The 22,933-nt window shown below is 33.4% G+C and overlaps 3 protein-coding genes and 1 long non-coding RNA gene across 5 annotated transcripts; 2 read left to right on the plus strand and 2 right to left on the minus strand.

Annotated features, from left to right (window-relative positions):
• Positions 1 to 428: 428 nt before the first annotated feature.
• Positions 429 to 3,488, plus strand: LOC130718322 (WAT1-related protein At2g37460-like). The gene is made up of 7 exons (XM_057568899.1): positions 429 to 678; positions 854 to 916; positions 1,000 to 1,116; positions 1,759 to 1,993; positions 2,091 to 2,252; positions 2,558 to 2,709; positions 3,084 to 3,488. The coding sequence occupies exons 1-7, from the start codon at positions 476 to 478 to the stop codon at positions 3,259 to 3,261; spliced, it is 1,110 nt and encodes a 369-aa protein (XP_057424882.1). The 5' UTR covers positions 429 to 475; the 3' UTR covers positions 3,262 to 3,488.
• Positions 3,489 to 3,665: 177 nt separating this feature from the next.
• Positions 3,666 to 7,652, minus strand: LOC130718320 (uncharacterized). 2 transcript variants are annotated; one of them, XM_057568898.1, is made up of 6 exons: positions 7,388 to 7,652; positions 7,005 to 7,164; positions 4,567 to 5,835; positions 4,415 to 4,480; positions 4,136 to 4,334; positions 3,666 to 3,995 (listed from the first exon to the last, which is right to left on the minus strand). In XM_057568898.1, exons 2-6 carry the CDS (start codon positions 7,005 to 7,007, stop codon positions 3,925 to 3,927), a joined length of 1,608 nt encoding a protein of 535 aa, XP_057424881.1. In that variant the 5' UTR covers positions 7,008 to 7,164; positions 7,388 to 7,652; the 3' UTR covers positions 3,666 to 3,924. The 2 variants fall into 2 exon arrangements, with proteins under 2 accessions (XP_057424881.1, XP_057424880.1); XM_057568897.1 differs by having other exon boundaries at positions 4,415 to 4,483; positions 7,388 to 7,648.
• A 2,232-nt stretch (positions 7,653 to 9,884) lies between these two features.
• Positions 9,885 to 22,078, minus strand: LOC130717937 (type I inositol polyphosphate 5-phosphatase 8). Its single transcript, XM_057568351.1, has 10 exons — positions 21,934 to 22,078; positions 21,079 to 21,124; positions 20,868 to 20,955; positions 18,979 to 19,078; positions 18,722 to 18,826; positions 18,072 to 18,330; positions 17,092 to 17,264; positions 16,870 to 16,978; positions 16,626 to 16,774; positions 9,885 to 10,713 (listed from the first exon to the last, which is right to left on the minus strand). Exons 2-10 carry the CDS (start codon positions 21,109 to 21,111, stop codon positions 10,479 to 10,481), a joined length of 1,251 nt encoding a protein of 416 aa, XP_057424334.1. The 5' UTR covers positions 21,112 to 21,124; positions 21,934 to 22,078; the 3' UTR covers positions 9,885 to 10,478.
• LOC130717938 (uncharacterized) lies at positions 11,833 to 14,411 on the plus strand. The gene is made up of 3 exons (XR_009012454.1): positions 11,833 to 12,109; positions 12,884 to 12,956; positions 14,141 to 14,411. It is a non-coding gene; the product is annotated as an uncharacterized LOC130717938 (long non-coding RNA).
• Positions 22,079 to 22,933: the final 855 nt, after the last annotated feature.

Consider the following 22,933-nt stretch of genomic DNA (forward strand, 5'->3'; position numbering starts at 1 on the left):
GAAATGTTTTTTAAAAATATATTCCAGAAATTAAAATGTGAAATGTAACATATAAAATACATTTTAAAGTTTTCGGAATGTACTTGTAAAATTTAATTTCCAATAATTTTTTTTTTTTGTAATTTTCCACATTAGTGATGGTTTTAGACAGCTAGAAATTGCATTTATATGTCAATTGAATGCTAACAATGTAGGGTGTTTAGAATTCATTTTCCTAATTTAAAGAAATCCCAGGAGGGAAATGTGTTAGACTGTGATTTTCACGTTTTAACTCCATTGATTTGCGTGAAAGATGAAATAACGGAATTGTTAATTATGTGTACGTACGTAGTGGACACTACTAGCTACAACTGATTTTGAAATTGCCAACAAGTTTCCTACGTCACTCTCTTGGATATAAATATGAGCCTCCTACGTTATTCTATTTCATTCTTCACTCAGGTTGTTAAATTAAAGCTCTATCTAACAAGAGATAATGGAGAACCAACAAACACAACAAAGTTGGTTCGGAAGAGCAAAACCGGTCTTAGCTGTTGTGTCCTTACAGTGCGGATATGCAGTCATGGATATTCTGTCCAAGGCTGCAATGAACAAAGGGATGAGCAACTACGTCTTCGTCGTGTACCGCCACGCTGTTGCGTTCCTTGTCATCGCGCCTTTCGCATTGTATTTTGAGAAGTACCTCTCTCACTTTCTCTGTCTTTCTGCAAAAATTATGGTGGACAAAAACAATTTCAGTTAGTTTTTTGTCTGTCCGCTGTGATTTTAGCTTTAGACTCCTACTTTGTTTTGTTTCTCTCTTTGTGTGAGCATGAAATTGAAGTTGCATTGTGCTTTGTTTTTGTTAAAACAGGAAAGTAAGGCCCAAGATGACATTGTCAATTTTTATGAAGATTGTGGCGCTCAGCGCGCTAGAGTAATTTCCTATACATCTCTCAGCACATTCTTCTAAAATTGGAAAATAACCAGTCTAATAAGGTTTTACCTTCTTATTTGCAGGCCAGTTATTGACCAGAATTTGTATTTTTTGGGCATGAAGTACACAACTGCAACTTTTGCTGTTGCCATGACCAACATCCTTCCTGCCATTACCTTTATCTTTGCCTGCATTCTTAGGTAACTAAACATGATGAATAGAAAAAGATTTGTGAACCACAAATTGGCCCAACACTTACTGACACCCACTTTTTTTATTACAGTTTTTTGACTACCGTAAAATGAAAAGGTACAAAAAAGAAGAAGCATAAAATGCCGTTGTGGTGGTGCCACGATTGCGTTTTATGTTCTTTCTTAACTTTCCATTTTGTGATGGTAAAAAACGGCCTTAAAATGATTGTAGTTGAGTGTTTGGATAAAATTCTTTGCTCAGACGAAATTCTTAGGTAAATAATGATAGACAAAGTTCTTAGGTAAATAATGATTGAGTGGATCCTCGTTGATGATATGAGATCGTCTTAAATATATTTTGGACGTTTCTCTTTCGGTGGTCATGTCACCGAAAAGGATCCACAAATGACAAATCCAATGAGATATACACATTTTTGATCTTGCTTCCCAGCTCGAAATTGGTATTTATTTTTATTTTCTATTTTTGTTTTTCTGGTTTCAGTTTTAAATTACAAAATCACCAATTTATTTTGGTTTCTTGTTGTTGAATAAATCATCAAATTATTTTGGTTTTACTCTCTTTTTAAAATTTTGTCCATATTTAGAATTTCTATACCTAATAAGGAAAGACAACTTCTCTACTTTATTCAGGCTTGAGAAGATAAAAATGAAAACTATACGTAGCCAAGCAAAGGTGGTGGGAACTCTTGCAACGGTTTCTGGTGCCATGGTCATGACCCTGATGAAGGGCCCAGTACTTTTTGGGACCCACGGAAGCAACATTAACAATCAACATAACAGTGGGCCCAATACTCAACATGCAGTAGCAGGATCCATAATGATCGTAATTGGATGCTTTAGTTGGGCTTGTTTTGTGATTCTCCAAGTAAGTTAACATTATGATTTATGAGTCATTATTCAATAATGAAACTTTGAACAAGAAATTGATCATGTACTAACACAGTTTTGAATCTTTTTTCAAGGCTATTACTCTTAAAACCTACCCTGCTGCACTCTCTCTTTCCTCATTGATATGCCTATTTGGAACAATTGAAGGTGCTGTAGTGGGTGTGATTATGGAGAGGGATAACCCTTCAGTTTGGTCTCTGAAATTGGATATAAGGCTGCTAACTTCAGTCTACACTGTAAGCCCCCCAACCAAACTACTCAAATTATAATAGAGTATAATAACTATACAAATAAGTCATTGAGCCAATAAACCAATTCTACAATCAAAGTCTACATTGTAAAGCTTTTGTGTGTAGTGAGAGTTGTGTTACATAGAAAAGCAAAAGAAAAGTAGTCAAATTTAACGAATAATTGTTTAGTAAAGGATATGGATAAGATGTGCTCATCCATCCAATCCATGTCTTAAAAGTGTGCCCACTAACACTATTTTTATTAAGATAACTATATAAAGTAATTAAATTTAGAAATTATTGGCATGCAGGGCATAGTGTGCTCAGGAATTGGTTACTACTTGCAAGGAGTAGTGTTGAAAACTAAAGGCCCAGTCTTCGTGACAGCATTCAGTCCCTTGTGCATGGTGATTGTGGCAATCATGGGCTACTTCATTCTCGCCGAGCAAATGTTACTTGGAAGGTAATCAATCATGAAACTCAAGTAGAAGAAGAACACTAGCAACAACATACTAACATGATGAAATTAAATGCCAAAGAACTAAATTATGAAAAGCAACTAATGAACTCTAGCATGTTTAGATCTACTTAGTACATGCAAGTACATGCTGAGCCAAATCCCGGTGCACAGAAACAACTTCCTGTAGCTTTCGAGGTTGTCCACTGTGATTGACTTCACTGTGGTTTTTCATCATGTATCCGAACATGCACCGAGTGCCTGATACCTAGAATCAATTATGGAACCCATAAACTACTAACATAAGCTTCTCCACATATTCTGACTTTATAATCAATTGTCAAAAAAATTCTAAACGTGTTATTTGGTGTATTTTGCAGAGTGATTGGTGCCATAATCATTTGTTTGGGCCTGTACCTTGTGGTGTGGGGTAAAAGCAAAGACTACACTCCTCCAAATCCAACTCTTCAGGAGCTTACATTGCCGGAGAAGCAAACTGTAGATGAGGGAAGCGCTAAGAACGAACACTGTACTCACGAGGTCATCAACATTCAGTAATTTTTGGAGCTGGAATCACAACCCCAGATGAACAAGAACGAAGAATGCTCATCAATTACCATTTAAGTTTCAACTTTTCTAGGGCATTCAAGCTAGTTGTGTTTGTTCCTAGTTTGTTCTTTCAGTTAGGATCTAAGAGAGCAGAGTTTCTTAACTGTTGTAAGGCATCTCAATAAGGCAGGAAGATAACTAAGAAAAAGTATTGCAAACTTTCAAATTGTGGCAAAGCTGTATCTCAAAGTATTAACAGCAGCAATAAACTAATCATAATCAACTAAAAACCTTCAGTTGGAGCCCTGAATTGATAAGTGTATCTAATGAAATTATACAAAAATTTCATTCTCCAATCAGCAGAAGAAAATGGTAAAGGTTCATTAAGAAACTGCCAATGAAGACCGCTTGGATAAGGTTTTGGTGAACAAAATCCTTTGCCATTAAATCCATTAAATACATGAATGGGAACATAACTGAAGATTTTGTTGTATTAGTAAGTCCATGACAACAAATCATGTATGCAGCCATGACCTCCAAAAGACCAAGTTATCCTGAATTGGGAAAAGGATTCAAAACTCTATGGTTGACAACCAGTCAGCAAAAGGTGTATTAAAACATTACTCCTATGAACACAAGGATTGTTCTATCTTACAACTCAAAATTGCTTGTTTATAACAATTGTGTTACTTCATCTTTTCCGCATATGCGTTGGAGTTCACGTGCTGCAGCCAAAAAGGATTCTGTGAAGGAGGAAGGAAGACCCAAAATGAGAAGGAAGGATTTTTTACTTTTTACTCAGATTAAGCATATTAGATCAACACAAAGATGTCAGACACATTCAAAACACACATAACTAACAGAACGAGATGCAATATAATACCTTTCCAAACGCGGAAGGATTTCTGATTGATAGGAGAACCGGTTATAGTCTGAATAACTTCAAATAACATATTCTGTGGAGTGCTCCTAAGCTCTTGCACAACCCCGTATATAGTTTTCCCATTCTCAAAGTAAATATGATTATTGGGGTGCTTTGTCTTGCAACCAGCATGTCGTTCGAACTCATACGCATTAATAACCTGAAGAAACATTAGTATTCGTCAGAGACATCTATTTTGCTCGAAAAGGATTCTCTTCTCTGATGATTAGCCAAACTTACCTTCGAAAAATTACAAGATTGGCAGCTGCACAAATACCCAGCACCTTTTATAACACCTCGAAGTTCCTTCTATCAAGCATAGGAAGAACCAGACATTTGATCAAAGATAAGCTACTGTTGAAAGATGAACTCATGAATACTAAATTTTTTACCTCCCGTGACCATGCTTTATACTTTACAGAGACACCATCCAGCATACCAGTGGACAGCAAACTTCTGACATTGGAAGGGAAGTTGTTAGAAGTAGCTTTCTTAGACACTTTTATCTCGTCTCTTGTTTGGGGAACATTTTCAGTTTCAAGGGCAGATGTTTGAGCCGTACTTGAAGGTAAATTAGAGCTAGATATAACAAACTCATTAGCATTCACAGCTTCTGGCTTATGTGAAGGTGCTTGACCCATCAAAAGTCCGTAGTTGGAAAGGAATAAACTAGAAGTTGGATCATCATCATCACAGCCACCAAAGGATATGATAGTGCTCTCTCCTTTATTATATGAATGAGAAACAAATGGCATGTCATTTTCTCTCTGGTGATCAGTGCTACCCATCGCTATGGTGCCATTCTCAACCTCACTAAATAAGTGGTTACTTAACATAGAATTGTTTTGGGCCTTGTTGTAAGCTTGAGGAATAGACATCACATTACTATCCACCATACTGAATCCTTGATCCATTGATATCGTATGACAGATCTCTTTGTATATTGCATGTATAGGTAAGTTGCGATCCCCCTCATTGTAAGTTTGACCCATTGTCAATAAATTGTTATTTGTCCTGTCATAAGCATCACCCGTAAACAATATACTGGCATCCCCTTTGTTGTAGGGGAGACTCATTGATATGGAATTATCGCCTCCCTCGTATGCATGAGGATTTGACACACTGTTACTAGCTCCCCTATCATAGGGATTATTACCCGGAACAGACATGACATTCTCAGACTCCTTAACCTCGTTAACTTTGACTTTTGAAATTCCATCATGATTAAATACTGATTGAGGATCATCTAATGTAGTTGACATGGATAAACCAAATGAGGAATCATTCCTGAAAGGATCCACAATATCCTTTCTTTCCAGACTCAACTCATTATCGGTGCTAAGAGGGCAAATGTTCGCGTTTTCACAATTCACAGATGCAGCATCTGGGTGAAATAGTTGTTCAGTAAAATGATCAGTAAAAGAGTGAAATCCAGAGGAGTTTCCCCATGAAGAAGTATTGGAATTGAGCATTCCTGATGATAAATTCATCGGAGCATCTACTGCCTGTTTCTTATTTGGAAACAGGTCCACTGAAGGGTCATCCATGAACCCCTGATGAGCACGCTTGGAATCCATTCTAGAACAACTATCATGTGTCATGTCACCATCGTCCAAATACTCAGGGCTCTTTCCCATCCAAAATGCTTGATTGTTGAAAGACTGTCACAAAAAGTTATTTAGAAAGGTTCACTGACTAATATTTTCAAAGAGAAAAGTGCTGACACTAAGTCTGTGCTACAGTTAAAAAAACTATAGCATGCATCTTATCACGAAGAGGGAAAAAAATAAAAAATACCAATGCTACTAAAAAACCATGGAAAGAAAATTACATGTCCCTCTTAAACCTTTCCAGGACCCCTTATCTTAAATTATACTAACAATAGATCTGGAACCAAAACGTGTTCGCATAAAAAAACACTTAGCACATGAAAACACTCTCAACTAGCATCAGACTAACACACATGACAAAAGCAAATATTTCAACAAAAGTTACATTCAAGTAGCAACAAATTTAATCATAAATTCCTGATATAGCAATAGCTACAAAAGAAGGAAATGAAAAAAAATGTCCTTGTCAATGTCATACAAGATTCAACATGGTGGCTATTAAACTGTCTCACATAACCTTCCTTTTTTAATGACACTCGTATGTTTCGACTATCAATAACAGAACCGAACTCTACAAGAGCATATCTTCCGATAGATAAGACCACTTGGTAATTAATGCCTGGAATGTCATGCAAATAAAAGTACAGGGAAGTGGTTCGCCATAATGTATATCCAAAAGCATATATGTACGTTTCTATTTAAAATTTACTAAATCATGCAACTAACATATACAGGGAACTCCATTAACATTTATCTAACTAGAATATAATGGTAAATTTCTTTACCACTATACAAATTTTCCTTACTAGACCTATCCTTGCCCTCTTGCTTTCCAAGAACCAAAACATATGTAGGAATGTTGTTACTAGACAAGGAAGGCCCCCATCATCCCATGTAATCTTATCCTCACCTCATGAACATTCTTTATTTTGGACGGAAAGTTCCCTTTTACAGTAAAACTAAAAAGTACTAATGGTAAATCACTAAACCTTCTTGCACATACTTCTGACTCAAAGTTTTGTTTGTCGTTAGACATGGACCACAAAGCATATGCAACAGAAAACGCAGATAACATATAGCCCCACAAAACAATTGGACACACTCAAAACTCAAACAGCAAAAGTGTGAAGCAAACCATATCTATAGACATTGGACAACAATGTCCATTTCAAGATGCATCTCAAAACCACAAGTTGCATGCAATAGATTGCTAAACATACCATTTCCCTTCTTGGCAGCAAACTCTTCCTTGATCAGCAAATCTAGCTCAATCACACTTTCTACAACAAAAAACCTACAGTGATTAAACTTCCAAGTAAGCTCATAAGAAGCACTTCAAGACAGCATCTGAGAATTGCTATGCCACTCACTCCTTCTAGCCTGCCAATGAGCACACAAAAATCAACTACAACTAAATACCAAGCAATGAAAATCAAACATGCAAGATTAAAAATCACATCTTTGCTTACTCAAAAAGTAAAAAACATAAAACTAAAAAAATGGGGTCATTGAAGTAAGCAAATGCAATTGCAGCATAGGGTTGAACATACAATCTAACATGTTAGGAAGAGAAAAACATTAACATGAGTTGTTTGATTCATACCATGATTATTGTTGTGGTGCAGCATTGACAATGAGAATGTGAAACCTAGAACTGAAGGATCATCATCCAATGAAGACGGCAAGATCTCTAAGAGGAAGGGGAGGGAGTAACAGTAGCAGTAAACTAGTAATAGATTTTGAGGATTTTGTGTTTGTCGGAAATGTTGAACGATGGTGCTCCGCACGATGGCATCATGAGACATGATCTCTTCCGTACGCGTGGCGTGATCGAGTTCTTTGTGTCAGGAGCTTCATCATCCATGTGCCTCATCTCTGCCGTACATGACTTCATCATAGGTTTCTGTTGGATCTTTGCTAGGCTAACACACAAAGCTAATGATCAAAACTAGAGCTGTGAATACAGCCAGCCCGGCCCATATGGGCATGACCCGTCACGAATTGAGTTGAAAACGGATTGGGTTAAGTTAACCTGTATCTTGACGAGTCAGGAAATATAAATTTAGCCTGGCTCGCCACGAGTTGGCGGGCTAACTAGCGGGTTGAGTTAATTAAATAAAGGCTTAATTGCACTTTTCGTCCCTGATCTATACCTCTTGTGCAATTTTGATCCCTTTTGTTTAAAAGGAGCAATTTTGGTACACCAAAAATTAGAATGTGACAATTAGGTCCACCGTTAGCCTCCATCCAATTTTAAACGGAATATTCTTATTTTGATTCCCTTTTTTTTGCTTATTACACCACCATGAATGACACATCATCAAATAAATAAAATAAATAAAGTAAAATAAATTAAATACAGAATAAAATAAAAAATATAGAACCCTAATCCCAATTTCCCCCAGCCACCGTCATCCTAACTCCCCTGTATCCTCCATCGTGCATCTTCATCCTCCCCCTCCTCATCTTATCATCATTTTCACTTTTTTCTTCATTTTTCACATTACCCAGTTCAATTTGCTGCTAAAAATTTTCACATCTCCACTAGCTAATTATTCACACCGCGCCACAGCCCTCATCCCCAACCTCACACCCCCAACCCCATCTTCACCCTTTGGTTATTAACTTCAGGATCTGCAACTTTTTGTTCCCGTTTTGCTTGTCTTGGGGAACCAGATCCAACAGGGAAACGAACTTGCTCGGCGAGTACGACAAGGAGCTGCTCAGATCCTTCAATTCGTCCTCATCTCCGCCGCAAGCTTCCCCTATTTTCTTTCTCAATCCCACAATCTCTTGATGGGTTTGCATAGGGTGGATGGGAGATGAGGGTTTAATTTTTTGATTTGGCAGCGATGCTCCACGACCCCTCAACATGGCGTGGCTCGGCAGGGCATGAGGTAGCAGCGTGGTGGAGGTCTGATGGTGATGCAGCGACCGGAGGAGATCGGAGCGGTGGTGAGAAGGGGTTTTCGGGGTGGTTTTCTGGGTAATGGGAAAAGATTTTTGATGTTTTCCAGATGAACATGAAGATGAAGATAATGGTTGATGTTAGATTTGTTGTTCTTTCTGGATAATTTTTTTGGTTTCTTCACTTGGGTGTATGTTCCTGGAATTCCTATAGCTTGTTGGTGTTGCTTCTAAATTTGTTCCCAGACTTTTTTGCTGTTGTTAATTCATTGCAGATGAAGATGGAGGTCGATTAGAGATCAAGAATTTGATTAGAATTAAAGTTAACTAATTTTTAAATTTTAATTAATTTTACTTTTTATTACGTGGAGTCCTAGTGGCATCTAAGTGGTAAAATGTGTTAGGGCCACGTCATGAATGAATGCCACGTATGAAAAATCTGTTTGGAATTGGACGAAAACTGATTGAAGGACCCAATTGTCACAAATTGATCTTTAGTGTACAAAAATTGCTCGTTTTAAATAAAGGGGACCAAAATTGCACAAGGGGTATAAATCAGGGACGAAAAGTGCAATTAAGCCTTAAATAAAAGAAATGTGAAAAATCAGTAAATTGTTTTTGTTGTTGAAAATGATGAAAAATAATTATAAAATTTGGAATCAACCATGCGTCACGATGCTCGGACGTCAAACTAGAACAAGCTTCTCATACCTAATTTGGATTATGGTGTTTCCAATCATATGTTAAGGTACCGTATCTACCGCAGACTCAAGTGTTGAATTATACTCCATGCTAGTTATCATAAACACCATGCGTGTCTAGATTTTCCGTTCAATGTCCACCAAGAAAACCTCCCTTGCTAAGCCACACGTTACAAAGAGATAGAGAAGAAACACAAAACAAACTTAAGAATGTTTTCGAGTCATGCAACTTCAAATAAAGAACTTGGGTCCAATATATTGCATTTGCATCCGCATTTGATTACCATCATAAGTAATGTGAGACTTCTTCAAGAACTTCCTTAATCTCCCTTTTCATTTATCGTATTGAACAATATGTGAGACTTGTTTTACCATATTTATAACTCAACATAGTACAAGTGACAGTTGATTTTTTAAAGACATAATGGATATTAATTTTGGTAAAGTGCCGAGTCCTAGATTAATTAGATCAAATCAATTATTGAACAAAAGTAAACAAAATCCAGCATTACAATGAGTTGGAATGTATATCATGGTGAACTGCACTACATGTGTTACATTGGATATCATATATTGATAACTAAACTGATAAAGATCTTCATCAATTATAAATCTACAACTTTGGACGGCGATGAGTCCCACCATTCCTGATTAGCAAAGAATAAAAATCATTCCTAGGAAGCAAACATTATGAAGAGAGCCAAGCTGATACAACTTTTATCAAAAGCTCAGCCTCCAATGACACCCATAAATATAATACACAAAAGAATGAATAGAACACGCATGCTTCTGTCTGTTCTGTTACTTTTTTTTTTATAGGCCTATCTGTTCTGTTACTTAATTTCATTCCTCTGCTGTCAATGAATGATTCACCTCCACCATGCCTTTCTTTCTAATCATTGTTAGCTCAAACCAAAAAGGTGGATGCCAAGACTCGCATGTAACATATTTTAGTCATGAAACTTTGTTTCTTCCTGTCCCAAAAAATGCAAGGAACATTAACCATGCTTCTTCACACTTGTGTCAGGGAACATTGCTACTTGGTGGTCATGTCAGTTTTTCACTTTCTTGGAAATTGGTCATTGTCTATGCAATTTTTTGTGCCCTGGTTAGCAACAAGAGCTGCTCCTCTGCCTGAACTTTTGCAGCACATGATGCTGCAGCATTTGTGAAGGGTCTAGATGAGCATGGCCTTGATGAGATTAAGTTGACATGAACTGAGAAGAGTGAATACACAGGCCTGTGGTCTGAGAATTTGGACTCTCCACGCTGGTACCACAATTGCTCAAGGCCTTCCCCCTTCCACAGAATCCGGTCACACCTTTTATTTTGTTACAAAGAAACAAATTTTTATTAATTCAGTTGCGAGAATTGATTAAGGAAAGATAACTAGAACATCAGAGAAATAATCTCATAGAGAAGCAATTTGGTTTAATTAAGGTGTGCAGAAATAGAAAATCATTATATCCTACTATTGAGATATAATTAAGAAAGTAGAGCCAATGATTTTATTTTTTAGATAGAGCTATACATATTTAATTTAACTTCTAGGTTGAAATATTATGTTTGTCAATTGTTCATTTCCTATCGCACTCATAACAAAAAAATTGGGTCTTAAATAAAATATTTTCACCGCCTATGGTAATCATCGTCTTACGATCAATGCGTTAACTGATAAGGAACTGAGTAATTTTTTTTCCATTCACATACATTGAGAACTGAACCCCAACTACTCATAAAATTTTGAACATGACAATTTCATGGGAAATAAGAAATTGATACATCATTTGCATACAGAAAATTTTGGTCCAGTTGGCCTACCCAATTTTTTAAGAGTCTGCTAAACTCATAACATTTATCTTTTTCTTTATTGTCAAAAGAAAAGCAATTATTTGATTAAGATTGAATTGTATTTCAGTGAGGATCTATGTGATTGGTCAATAATAACGGTTGGAGCCATGGAGGTTTCATGTGTTTTTTTTGTGGTCTATTTTTCTGTGATTGATCAGTGAAGGCCTACCCAAAATTTTCTGTATTTTTATTTCATGTGGTTTATATTGAAAATGATAAAAAACTACTGGATATAATTAATCTCTGAAGTTGATGGGCCTGTCACATACCCCATCATTAACCATTTTGATGATATCATAAAATGAATGTTGACAATGATTTCACATGATACAGTTTGTTTAAACCTCATGCTCATGGTTGACTAATTCTGCATTATAAACAATGCAAGTGGCAAGTAAATCAATATACTCTTAGAAAAGAAACCCCTAACTGGGTTACGTGTCCTTCTCTCATATTTTTGAATTATTTTAAGTTTTCTTCTTCTTTTTAGTTCCCGCTCTGTATCTTTGAATTTCCCTCTCCAGTTTCCTGTCTTACTCATCTAATCTTATTGATTTTAAACAAACTCAAAAATTTGTATTGAAAAAGGTGCTGAGGTCTGACATCTTATCTTAGAAAGAGAAATAATAAAAAATTGGATTTGTATCTAAATTTTCACTTCTCTGCTAGAAGAACACCAAAATCCATCTGTTGTACTTCTTTCTTGGTCTTCTACAACGCATCTCTCATCTTAATCTTCTTCTCTTCAACTTTGAATTGAACTCTACCTGAAAAGGTCAGTGCAAGAGGATTTGCTGCTGCTTGAAACCTCTCTTAAGATCTCAGCCACCCAAACCCGTGGAATCTCTATCTGGATCTGATGCAAGGTAAATCATTTTCATCTTATTCGTTTTTTTTAGACAATTCTAATTGCGATAATGAATTGTCTTCCTTGCTGCTAAAATCTTTTAGTTTATGTCTGTTACATTGTGATTTGAATTGGGAATCTCATTAGTGTTCCTACTTATGTTGCTGGTTAAAGATGGGTATCTCACAGATAACCAAGGTGCCTTTTTAATTTTAGTTATTATCTTCTTTTATTTCTGAAAAAAAATTGGTCTTCAAAAACCTAATATGCTTAGATATGATGTTTTGAGCTTAATTTTTTTCATGATTTCCCGCTACAATCCTTGGTATTCATCTTCTTATGTATTGGATTTTGTTCTAATTTTCTATAATGAAGTGGGTACCGTTAAAGCATATATATTTCAAACAATTTATCTCTTGGAGGCTGGCAAGAGATTTCATTAGATTTTAGCATTGTTGAAGTTGAGCAAATTAGATATTAGTATTGATTGGACTTCATCTTTATAATCACATCTTTCTTTTGGTTTCTTTTTGCCCGATTCTTCTTTCTTTAGTTTTCTATCTCATCTAATATATTTTCTCAAGCTTATATGCTTACTTTCATGGATGCATCTAAGGAAAGTATGATTGTAGCATGGTGTTAGTTTTGCTTATGTTATGTGCAGTAAAAGATTTGATTTTTTTTCTACTATTCCTCTTTTGCTCTTCTTCCTATGTTTATGTTCTTCCTTTGAAAGCCAAAAGGGTTATTTATTTCTTGGTTGACTATTCAATTTCTCTATTTTGCGCGACAGAACTGAATCCCTGGGTTGACAGGACGAAAGATGATCAGCAGTGGTTTGACAAACAGAATCCCTCAACTCTAAGGTTAGTTCATTCTCAAGATAGAAGCTGCATTTGCTCTTTAATATGTTTTTACTACTCATGCTAATAATGTACAGTTTTACAATTTGTTTCAGCTGTATTGTTTCAACTACTCAAGCTAATAACTGCAATGATGACATATTACTATCATGTGCTATGATTGTCAACATTAAATTTAAATCATGGTCTAAATTTTGACTATTTTTCATGATTTATTTTATTTTATAGATTTATTATCCTCCAATGTTAAGTTTACTCTCATGTCATGTTTTGTTTGTGTTGTTATCAGTTATTATCACCATAGTAAGCATCTTTATACTATGTATTTTGTGTACCTTTCTTTATTACTAATCTGATCTTTAGAAAAACTCGTCTTTATACTCTATTGAAATCTCAATATTTCATTCTACCCATACTATGATACTAATCTGATCTACTGTTGATTTTTAGTTGAAGTTGGAAACTACCAGCATACTTTAGCTTTTCCAGAACTGGAAGTTCTTGAAAAATCAAATTGAGTTACATAGTATCATTTTCGGTTACTTAGTACCAAATTGAGTTACTTCTTTAGATATGGCCAGTGTTTTCTTATTTAGATATGTGTTTTCTTGAAAATTGGAAGTTCTTTAGATATCATTTTGGGTTACTTATTTAGATATGCGTTTTCTTATTTATTGTCTGCATTACCTATTCATCATATGAAAAAGGAGCAACAGAAATTAGTAGTAAGTGTTGAAAATATAATCTTTAACGAACCTCATAAACATTTGGACAAGCTAGCGTAAGAGCACATTATGTTAGTAAATTAACTCTTGTCCTGTTTTGTTTCAGTGCTTGCTATTACATACGTTGTTCAAATTTCATTATTGGTGGAGGGATTGCAAATGTTTTAAAACAAGCTTGATTTTTTTCACCACTAAATGGATATAATGCATCTTCTATGAATATGTCTTAGCCATTGAGATCTTCAAATGCAAAGTTACAAATGTGATGTTTATGGGAACACGTCTTTGAATATTGTGGGCTAACTTGGAGTTTTTAATAGCTTTAGTCTCTTTTGGGCAGTCATTGATAAACTTAATTTTGATTATTTATTTTGGTTATGATTTAATCAATTCATTTGGATTATGCGTACACAGTATTTATTTCATTTTGCTTTCAATCTGAATTATTGTTCTTTTATACAGGTTTATTCTTTAAGAAGAAGGAAAATAAAAAAAGAGCTTACTACCTTTTCTTGGCCTGTCCAATCTACCTCTAACTAAAGAGTAGATTATAGGAGTCAACTTTATAATTTTCCTCTTACCTTAACATAAGGACCTGTCCAAAATTTAGTTATTGGTCAATTTATTTAATAGTTACTTTTCAAGTTCTTTAATGATGGATTGCAGTATGTTAAAAAACCTTCTGGTGTATTATTTCTTTTTGTTATTATATCTTCAAGTTTATGACTTGAAAGTTTATTCTGAATAGCTTTTTTATGGTTCTTTGCCAATTTTTCCATGTTTCTCTTATGTGTAATTAATTGTGCCAAGCAATTCTACTACCAGATAAAATATAGATTAATTGTTTTTTTCTTTCTTGCGCTCACTTTTTTTTAACTGGGTTCTCAAAAAACTCATATTTGGAACGGTCACTTTTCTCAATAAGCTATTGCTTCTCTCTTCTAATTTGTCAAGTGGTCGTTAAAAAAAATTGATTTTTAATTTACATTAAGTTTTATTATAAATAAAGTTTTTTCAATGTTTAAATTGATAATTTAATTAATCAACGGGAGAAACATCTATGCTAACAAAAAGCATAGTTTTTCTTAACTAATAAATATTTAACTAATTTTTTTTCATTGTTAAAAAAAGTAATTTCATTAAAAGTGATTCTTAAATCCCTAGATTGAAAGGTTGATCTTTAAGAACTGCACTACTAGGAAAGTCCTTGGTCTTCATCACATAAATCAGAATAATTACATGGAATTTTTTTGTATATTATTCTACGGGGTAAAAAGATTTCAAATTATAGTTAAAATTAGGTAAAAAGTAAATATATAATATGAAGTAAATATATGCAAATAATTTGATTTTCAAATAAACTTCTAAATTAAAGGTACATATATAATTATTTGCTCAACTTATGAAAAGTAAAGTCAAAATAGTTTATAGGTAATTATAAATTTATTATATTCTTATAAAAAAATTATAAAGTTATTATAAATGAGTGAATTGGAGAAATATATTGGTAAAAAAAAATAACTAAAGAACACCAGCCATAAATTTCTCACAACTTAATCAAAGTTTTACTCAAGTATTTCTATATATATAATTGTTTTATCTAAAAAACTTCAATTTATATGTAATTCATAAAAAAAATTAATAATATTTATTAGTAATATAGGGCGTGTTCAATGTCACAGTCTGGGGTATAATTTAAATTATTTGGCTTAACTTATAAATTATTTTGTCAATGTTTCAATAAACATTTTCATTAATCAACGGGGAAAGTATCTATGCTAAGTAAAATAGTAAGGAATTTTTTAAAAATTCTTACATTATGAAATTTCATTTGTTTTCTGAATAAAATGAAATTTCATATTATATAGAGATTAATTATATCTTTTACATTAGCATTCATTATAAATAATTCTATCATTGTTTAAATAAATCATTTCATTATACTTTATATTATTTTTCTAAAATAATATATTATTTTTCAATGTTTAATAAATATTTTCATTAATCAACGGGGAAAATTTCTTTGCTAACTAAAATAGTTAATTTTTTAAAAAAATCTTACATTGTGAATTTGTATATTATATAGAGATTAATTATATCTTGATTTTTACATAGTTATTTTTCATTAACATTTATCATCAATAATTTTTTCAATATTTAAATTATTTTTTCAATGGTAAATAAAGTAAAATAATTTCATAAATAAGTTTTACAATTCTTACATAATGAATCGTATGTAATATAGAGATTAGTTTTATCTTCATGTATACAGATTTAATTTACAGTAATTTTATTCTAAATTTTTTTAATGTTTAAGTAAATAATTTCATTAACCAACGAGGATAATAGCTATGCTAACAAAAATTATATTTTATAAAAAATTTTATATAATTTTTTTTATATTATATAGAGATTAGTTACTAAAAGAAACTCAAAAAAATATTGGCGCATTTTAAATTTGTCATCAACTAAATCAAACTTTTTCTATGTAGTTATATTATAGATTAAGCTCAAACATTATGTTTATTTTTAATACAAATATATATTTTTTACTTCCTTTATTTTGAAAATTTTAATATATATATATATATATAATATTTTAGATTAAGATTGTTAAGTAAAATTAACGCGGTCGGCCGACTGCGACCCGTGCAACCGCACGGGTAACTTACTAGTTTATACATTACAAGGCAAACCCTTTTCAAAGGCATCTCCGACTAATTTATAAAGAAATGCAAATTTCATAATCAACCGAGTGAAGATGCTTAATTATATATGTTCAATTGGAGATATATTTAATTCCTCTATAAGTCATATCACCATGCATCGATCACAGAGCATAAAGCATATAAAAAACAAGTGGCAATTAGACATAATATACAAACATTTCCTATGTGCATGGATATATAAGAAGTATAGTTTTGATAAAATAATGATATAATCTTACCATGCCGGAGTCCTACGTTTTTGCTTGGACTTGGAGGTTTGGGCAACATACTGGTCAGAATTGAATAAATATTTGTAAGTAGGAGCAAAATGTATATTCCCTTCTTTCCATTCTTTGAATACTCGACCAGCTCTCTGCTCTATTCTTAGCTGCAAGTGGAACAATTAGGACATGATTAAGAATACGCTTTGAAGAAATTTCTCGTATTTTCTCATGTTGAAATTTTGTATACGAAAAAAAATACCTGATCCTTCTCCAACAGGGCCGGCCAATTTTTTTTCTTAAGCAGCTCATGTGTATCATTGTAACCGGCGGCAAGCCGATAATTCAAATCCCCAAGCCAAATAATATTACTTCATATGCCAAAAAAATATCAAGGTCAGAAACGAAAGGCATATAGGGGAAATATATTAAAAATTGTGAATAATTAGATTCTTTCACAAATCACAGAGAAAAAGGAACATACTCATGTTCCATAATGGTTTGAGGAAACAAGGGAGAAAATTTAGTTTTCTTCAAGATTTCTGATACGTCTAAATTTCTTCGCATCTCATCACCATCTTTCTCTCCGGAGGCCAAGTGGGTGCACACAAAGCAAAAGGTGCTGTTGTACAATGTCATGCTAATTGATACTGAGCCCTGTTAATTAACCAACAACAAAACAAAATTATAAATAATCATGTGTAGTAATGCATGTATGCCACTTAATTTATAGTATTGCAAAATGATATCATTTCAACATCTGATGAAACAACTAAAACTTACGGAAAATGTCATTGCCGCTTAACGCGCTAATAATGCGGTGAAAGATTAATCTTGCATTTATCAGTTATGAGAATACCCTGGTGAAAATCGAATAACAACTTATAGACATGTCCACTCTTTCTTAATTGGAATAGAGCTACCAAAATGGGTCAGTCCAACCATCTAAACTGATTCGCTACGGGTTGTTAGGAAAGTGGATTAAGTTGGTTGGTAGGATTTTAGACTAATACAAAATGAAAAATGAGAAAAGATAGAATTTCTCTATTGAAAATGTTACAATAATCTACTTATAACAAGTATAAATAGTGGATCGAGGAAATTCAACTCTTCAACATTTATAAAAAAAAGGTGGTTTCTATGATACCCACAATGTATCATACATGAAGGATGTGATTGGTCCACAACAAAAATAATTTATATTTTCATTTTTTTCTTTTTAAATACGGAGGATGTGATTGGTCCACAACCTTTTCGTGTATCATAGACCTAACTATACCTGATGTGAAGCAATTTGACACGTAGGCGGAATGAATTTGATCTATCTAATTTAGGTTTACGCAAACTGAATTTCGATCAACCCAACCCGCCGATGAGGCAGGTTTGGATCGCCGGTTTGCGAACCAAATGGATTGCTTCAATGGAAATAAAACTATAATATATAAGGAAATTGAAGCAACGAACCTTATTTCCTAGATAACCCATGATGCCTCTACCAACGCATGAGAGTTTTAAATTGGTGACGTGCTTGTAAATATCCCTTCGTACCCACACGCACAAGAAGATACCCACCATTTGCTTGCTTGCTACTAGGCAATAGTGTTGCTTCTCACTTGGGCTAGAGTTCAAGGCTTCACGAATGAGTCCCAGCCACTTCCCTGCTGGGCCACTGTCTTCTGGCCCAAGCACGTTCCCTGCATTTAGTGGGATAATTTCTTGGAACCTAAGATCAAATGAAATAAAAAAATATTAGCATCAGAAAATATTTACTAGCTCTGGTCTTCATTATAAGAACAAAATTTGAGGTATCGTTTGATTCTTTTGATACTGAAATGTAACATTAACATGAGAAAGTTATTATCGGTATTTCCTCATCTAGAATTCTGGGTCACTCTCAGTCACTGACATGAGCTAGATGGAATACTTTGAATTTGTGAAAAACTGACAGTAATTATGAGGGTAGGGTTTGTGGTTATTGAAACTAAAAATGTCTCCTTGAAGTGAGTAAATAAATAAGAATGTGCAAAAAAAAAAAACACACACTACACAAGTGGTGGTGTGAATAGGAAGCTGCGAATATTCGGAATATAATGGGAAAAGAGAGAAAAACATACCCAATGACATAGATTTCAGCTGGTGAAGGCAGCATCAACCAATCCTTCAAGTTCAATTCCTCGTTTGGTGACTTTCCTCCCACATTCCATGTTCCCACAAACATCCTACACACCACGCGTTCCATAGTTACGTTTTTCCAAGTCAAATTAAGAAACCTCTAGAACTCAAATAGGACCATGATTATATAGCTTAGACCCTTAATCAGATCATAGTTCACAATCAATATTCAATAAACATGTATAATGGGTATGTTTACCTACTAATGAGCATGTCAGTGTGAGTGACAGGTGGTGGTCCTTCTTTTCCAATTACCGAATGTTTCATTCCATTGGCTGCAGCATCCGTCAACCACCCCTCTATCAAAATTAAATTATAAACAAACCCCTAAATCAGTACATATAAAGCCTATTAGCCTAACCAATTATTAAATAAGTACAAGATATTAGTAACTTTTTTCTTTTCATTCTTCTAATACAAATGCAGACAATGTGTTGCTGCCCCACCTGCAAGTTCAATTAATCATAGACCTATTTGGTTTCCAGAAAATAAGCCACCAGGCCACGTGGCAGGTCCAGGGCAAAAGAATGAGATGAAACAAATTGGTATTTGGCATACTAGCTAAGCTAACCTTGATTCAAGTCATTTTCTTAATTTTGTTTTATCTCCCCATGTTAGCATGTTTACAAACCCACTAGCAGGTTTGTGGAGAGAAACGTGGATTAGGATATACTAAATATCATGATTTGCCAAGATTTTTTGATAATATTTTTTTCAGAAATTTGGATGGAAGTAAATATTTTATTGTTTTTAGAATTTAATTTAATTCGTCGACATTACAACTTTAATCCCATCTGTCCACTTTACCTTTTAGTTTTTCTATTATTTTAATTAATTATAATGTGCTAACATATTAAAACATACTCCATTTAAAAGGTTTTAATTTACACGCTTTAAGGGTAAAGAGTTTTACACATGCATTTAGTCACATCTTTAATCTTTTCTTATAAATATTTTTAAATTTAATTATGACATAAAAATTGATTTTATAAATATTTTTAAATTTAATTATGACATAAAAATTGATTAACTCTAATTGGATAACAATGTAAAACTTATTTACATATTTAATAATTAAATTTTAATTAAAGCTTTGTAAAACATTTTATCTTGGTTATACTACTTTTAGTTTTATGACAAAACTTGTATTCTCACACATTTCATAAATTTTTGATAATAATATAAACGGTTTTGTGTGCCGTAACCAAAAAAAAATAATTCATAAGTTAAAATTATTTTTCTATAAATTAATTTTAGCATATAAGAAACACATGGTAAATAAAATATATTAATTATATATATTTAGATATACAATAGATTTTTTTTGTTGAAAGAAAACTAATTGAAAGAGTATAATTGATTCTAATGTAAAAGGAATAAAAAAAAAGTAAAATTAATCGTGAAAATTTTGAAAGTAAAACCCAAATATACTATAAATCTTAGCAGTAAATTAAATGGGTGGACAACAAAAATTTCCCACATAAAATTTATATTCATTATGTACCTATTTATCTAAAAATAATTGCAAATAAAATTGTTCAATAACATTTTTTTTTATTTTTGATGCATGTCCGTTTTTCTTCCTAATAAATGTATTTTCGATATTCAAATTTATGCTTTCATTTTTATGGGATTTGACTTATTTATCATTGGACCAACACTTTAGTAACTTATTCAAATAATATCATCGTCCCTTTTAAAATCAATTCATTAATAAAAAATTTAAAATAAATAAAATTTGTAAAATCAAGATTATACAAAATTAAAGTTTTCAAAATCATTCAAAGTATTATATGATGATTCAAAAAGACACTTTCCATTCAGCAGCACATTTCTGTCCCTCAAATTCCACGAAGAACCATTCCAACCCTTGGGTCCATGGAAGAAAAAACCTCACGTTTCAACTCAGAACACATGGTTGAAATTATCTGTGACATATGTTCTCATTTTCCGTCTCATCAATCAAATTATGTTATATCAATAAGAATTTAATTTTTTAAAACTTACACACATAATTTTATTAGTGAAACATAGAATGTGACCAAAAATGGAAGAACAAGAAGATTAACATAAGAAACCAAAGTTAACCTGCTATAGAGTAGTAATCTGACTGAAACTTGTCATCGCCACTCTTGGTATTCAGCCACTTCTTCACATCCAATTTAGGCCATGAAGACTGCAACCCAAAATGTAAAACCAATCAAAACAAAACTTTGGATCAGAGAGATGAACATGTATGTATCCCCACTAGCAGAGCACAATAAGGCACACACATGAGAATGGCATGACATACACATACCTTAGATATCTTCTTCTTCAACTCTGTCTTCATTGCTCCTCTCCGGCTGAACCAAACAAGACAACACCAAATTAAAAGACAGAGAGAATCGAAATGGCATGAGAACTCATGTGGTGAAGGTTTAATAGCAAGCAATGATGGGGATTATTGAATATCCCAATCCATGTTGAGATTTTTTATATTAAACTTAGGAAATTTAATATTAACTAGAGGAAGCTACTAAGGGCAAAAAACAACAAACAAGTCTGGACTATGATATTTCCCCCCTCTTTTCTTATATGTGAAAACGAAGTTATTGTTTTAAACCTTAAATTAGAATTGAGGAGTTTTCAACGGCAATATTATAGACCCAGTTGCAGGAGAAACAGAGACAGCTTAAACAAAAAGGAAGAAAGAGGTTGAAGAAAAGGCCAGGTTCATCCTTTTTCTTCTGTTATGAGGAATATCCCTTTACAAACTCTAGTTATAGAACCAAAATGTTTCTCTCTTTCTATTCTTTGCTTCTCAAGGTTTGTGATTAGATTCAAAGTTGGCTCAAAAGGTGTACCTTTTCTGAACCAGCAAAATCAGCAAAGAAACGAAAGAAAAAGATAGTGAAAATGAAACAAGAGAGACCAAATCGGAAGGCTTTTTTGATAAAGTGGAAAGAACCAAAAACAGAACAGAACAGAGAGATAACAGCATAGAACAAAACAAACCACAAAGTAGAACATTATTGAGAAGTGGGTCAAAGGCATTACTGCTGCTAGTCACAGACTAGTGTGTGTGTGACAGTTTTTGTGTTTTTGAGAAATGAGAAAGTGTACTACATGAAGCACTGAAACAAAAACACAAGTGAGGGGAAAAAGCACTTACAAGAGTTGACAAGTAGGAGGGTACTGTGAAGTTTGATGCTCCTACACTCCTCTGATTCTGAATTGATGATGTGAAGAGAAGGAGCACATAGTATATAAAACCGTCCTATAACGAGCTTCCTTCTTTATTGATTCGGAGGGAAGAGAAAGACAGGTTTTGTTTGGCGGGGTGCTTATTTTATCAGAGTTATATAATCAAACAAATTTTGCATTTCGCTTTCAATAAATAAAACAACTACTCGTAACTCATTTAATCTATCTTGTAGAATTGTTGACCTTAGATATGATTTAAGCAATTTTAATTTTGAAAAATATTGTTCAGCAGTAGTGACCATTTCATGGATTGTCAATACAAATTCTATAGATAATACATACATTTGGAAAAGAATCTAAAGTTTTAACATAACTTAATATTTCTATTGTAGTGTTAATTTCTTTTGTTAATACTTCTCGTTAGGGGTGCACATGAGTTGGGTTGGATGGATTTTTAGGCTAATTAAGATCCGAACCGATCAAAATTGTTTAGGTTGGATTGGGTTGGATTTCATGAATTTTTACCTTCGGACCCGATCCAACCCAATCCGACGATCTTTGGGTTGGTTCGGATGGGTTGATTGGGTCGACATCTGTGTTGCACGGGTACGGGTACGGTACCCGGTAAGGGTACGGTATTGGGTACGTGGTACGCGATTTTTAAAAAAATAGGGGTACGGGTACGTTAGATATATGTATATTTTTTTAAATATAATATATAATAAAATGTACATAATATTTAAATATAAATAAATTATGTAAAAAAAAGGCAAAACGTCGTCATTTTGAGCCAGGAACCATTTTTTTTTTGAACGGGTACGTACCCACAGCGTATGCTTACCTGGTACGGGTACGCGGCCAAAACAGCTGTACCCATGCATCACAGGTCGACATATTAAAATAATAATAAATTTAGAATATTGAAAAAAAATAGAAAAAACTAGTAAATTTGTTATAGTACCATATAG

Source organism: Lotus japonicus, chromosome 5 (genome assembly GCF_012489685.1).
Source record: "Lotus japonicus ecotype B-129 chromosome 5, LjGifu_v1.2".
NCBI lineage: Eukaryota > Viridiplantae > Streptophyta > Magnoliopsida > Fabales > Fabaceae > Lotus > Lotus japonicus.

What these genes read in the sequence shown, in the direction of transcription:
- LOC130717937 (XM_057568351.1), bottom strand. Translation starts at nt 21,111, where the DNA reads ATGAAGACAGAGTTGAAGAAGAAGATATCTAAG. An exon ending in GCTGAAATCTATGTCATTGG is followed by an intron (nt 18,331 to 18,721) that starts GTATGTTTTTCT and finishes ATTTGATCTTAG; the next exon opens with GTTCCAAGAAATTATCCCAC. An exon ending in TGGGTTATCTAGGAAATAAG is followed by an intron (nt 17,265 to 18,071) that starts GTTCGTTGCTTC and finishes GTTAATTAACAG; the next exon opens with GGCTCAGTATCAATTAGCAT.
- LOC130718320 (XM_057568897.1), bottom strand. An exon ending in ATAAAGCATGGTCACGGGAG is followed by an intron (nt 4,484 to 4,566) that starts GTAAAAAATTTA and finishes TATGCTTGATAG; the next exon opens with AAGGAACTTCGAGGTGTTAT. An exon ending in AATCTTGTAATTTTTCGAAG is followed by an intron (nt 4,335 to 4,414) that starts GTAAGTTTGGCT and finishes ATGTTTCTTCAG; the next exon opens with GTTATTAATGCGTATGAGTT.
- LOC130718322 (XM_057568899.1), top strand. Translation starts at nt 476, where the DNA reads ATGGAGAACCAACAAACACAACAAAGTTGGTTCGGAAGAGCAAAACCG. An exon ending in GTGGCGCTCAGCGCGCTAGA is followed by an intron (nt 917 to 999) that starts GTAATTTCCTAT and finishes TCTTATTTGCAG; the next exon opens with GCCAGTTATTGACCAGAATT. An exon ending in ATCTTTGCCTGCATTCTTAG is followed by an intron (nt 1,117 to 1,758) that starts GTAACTAAACAT and finishes TACTTTATTCAG; the next exon opens with GCTTGAGAAGATAAAAATGA.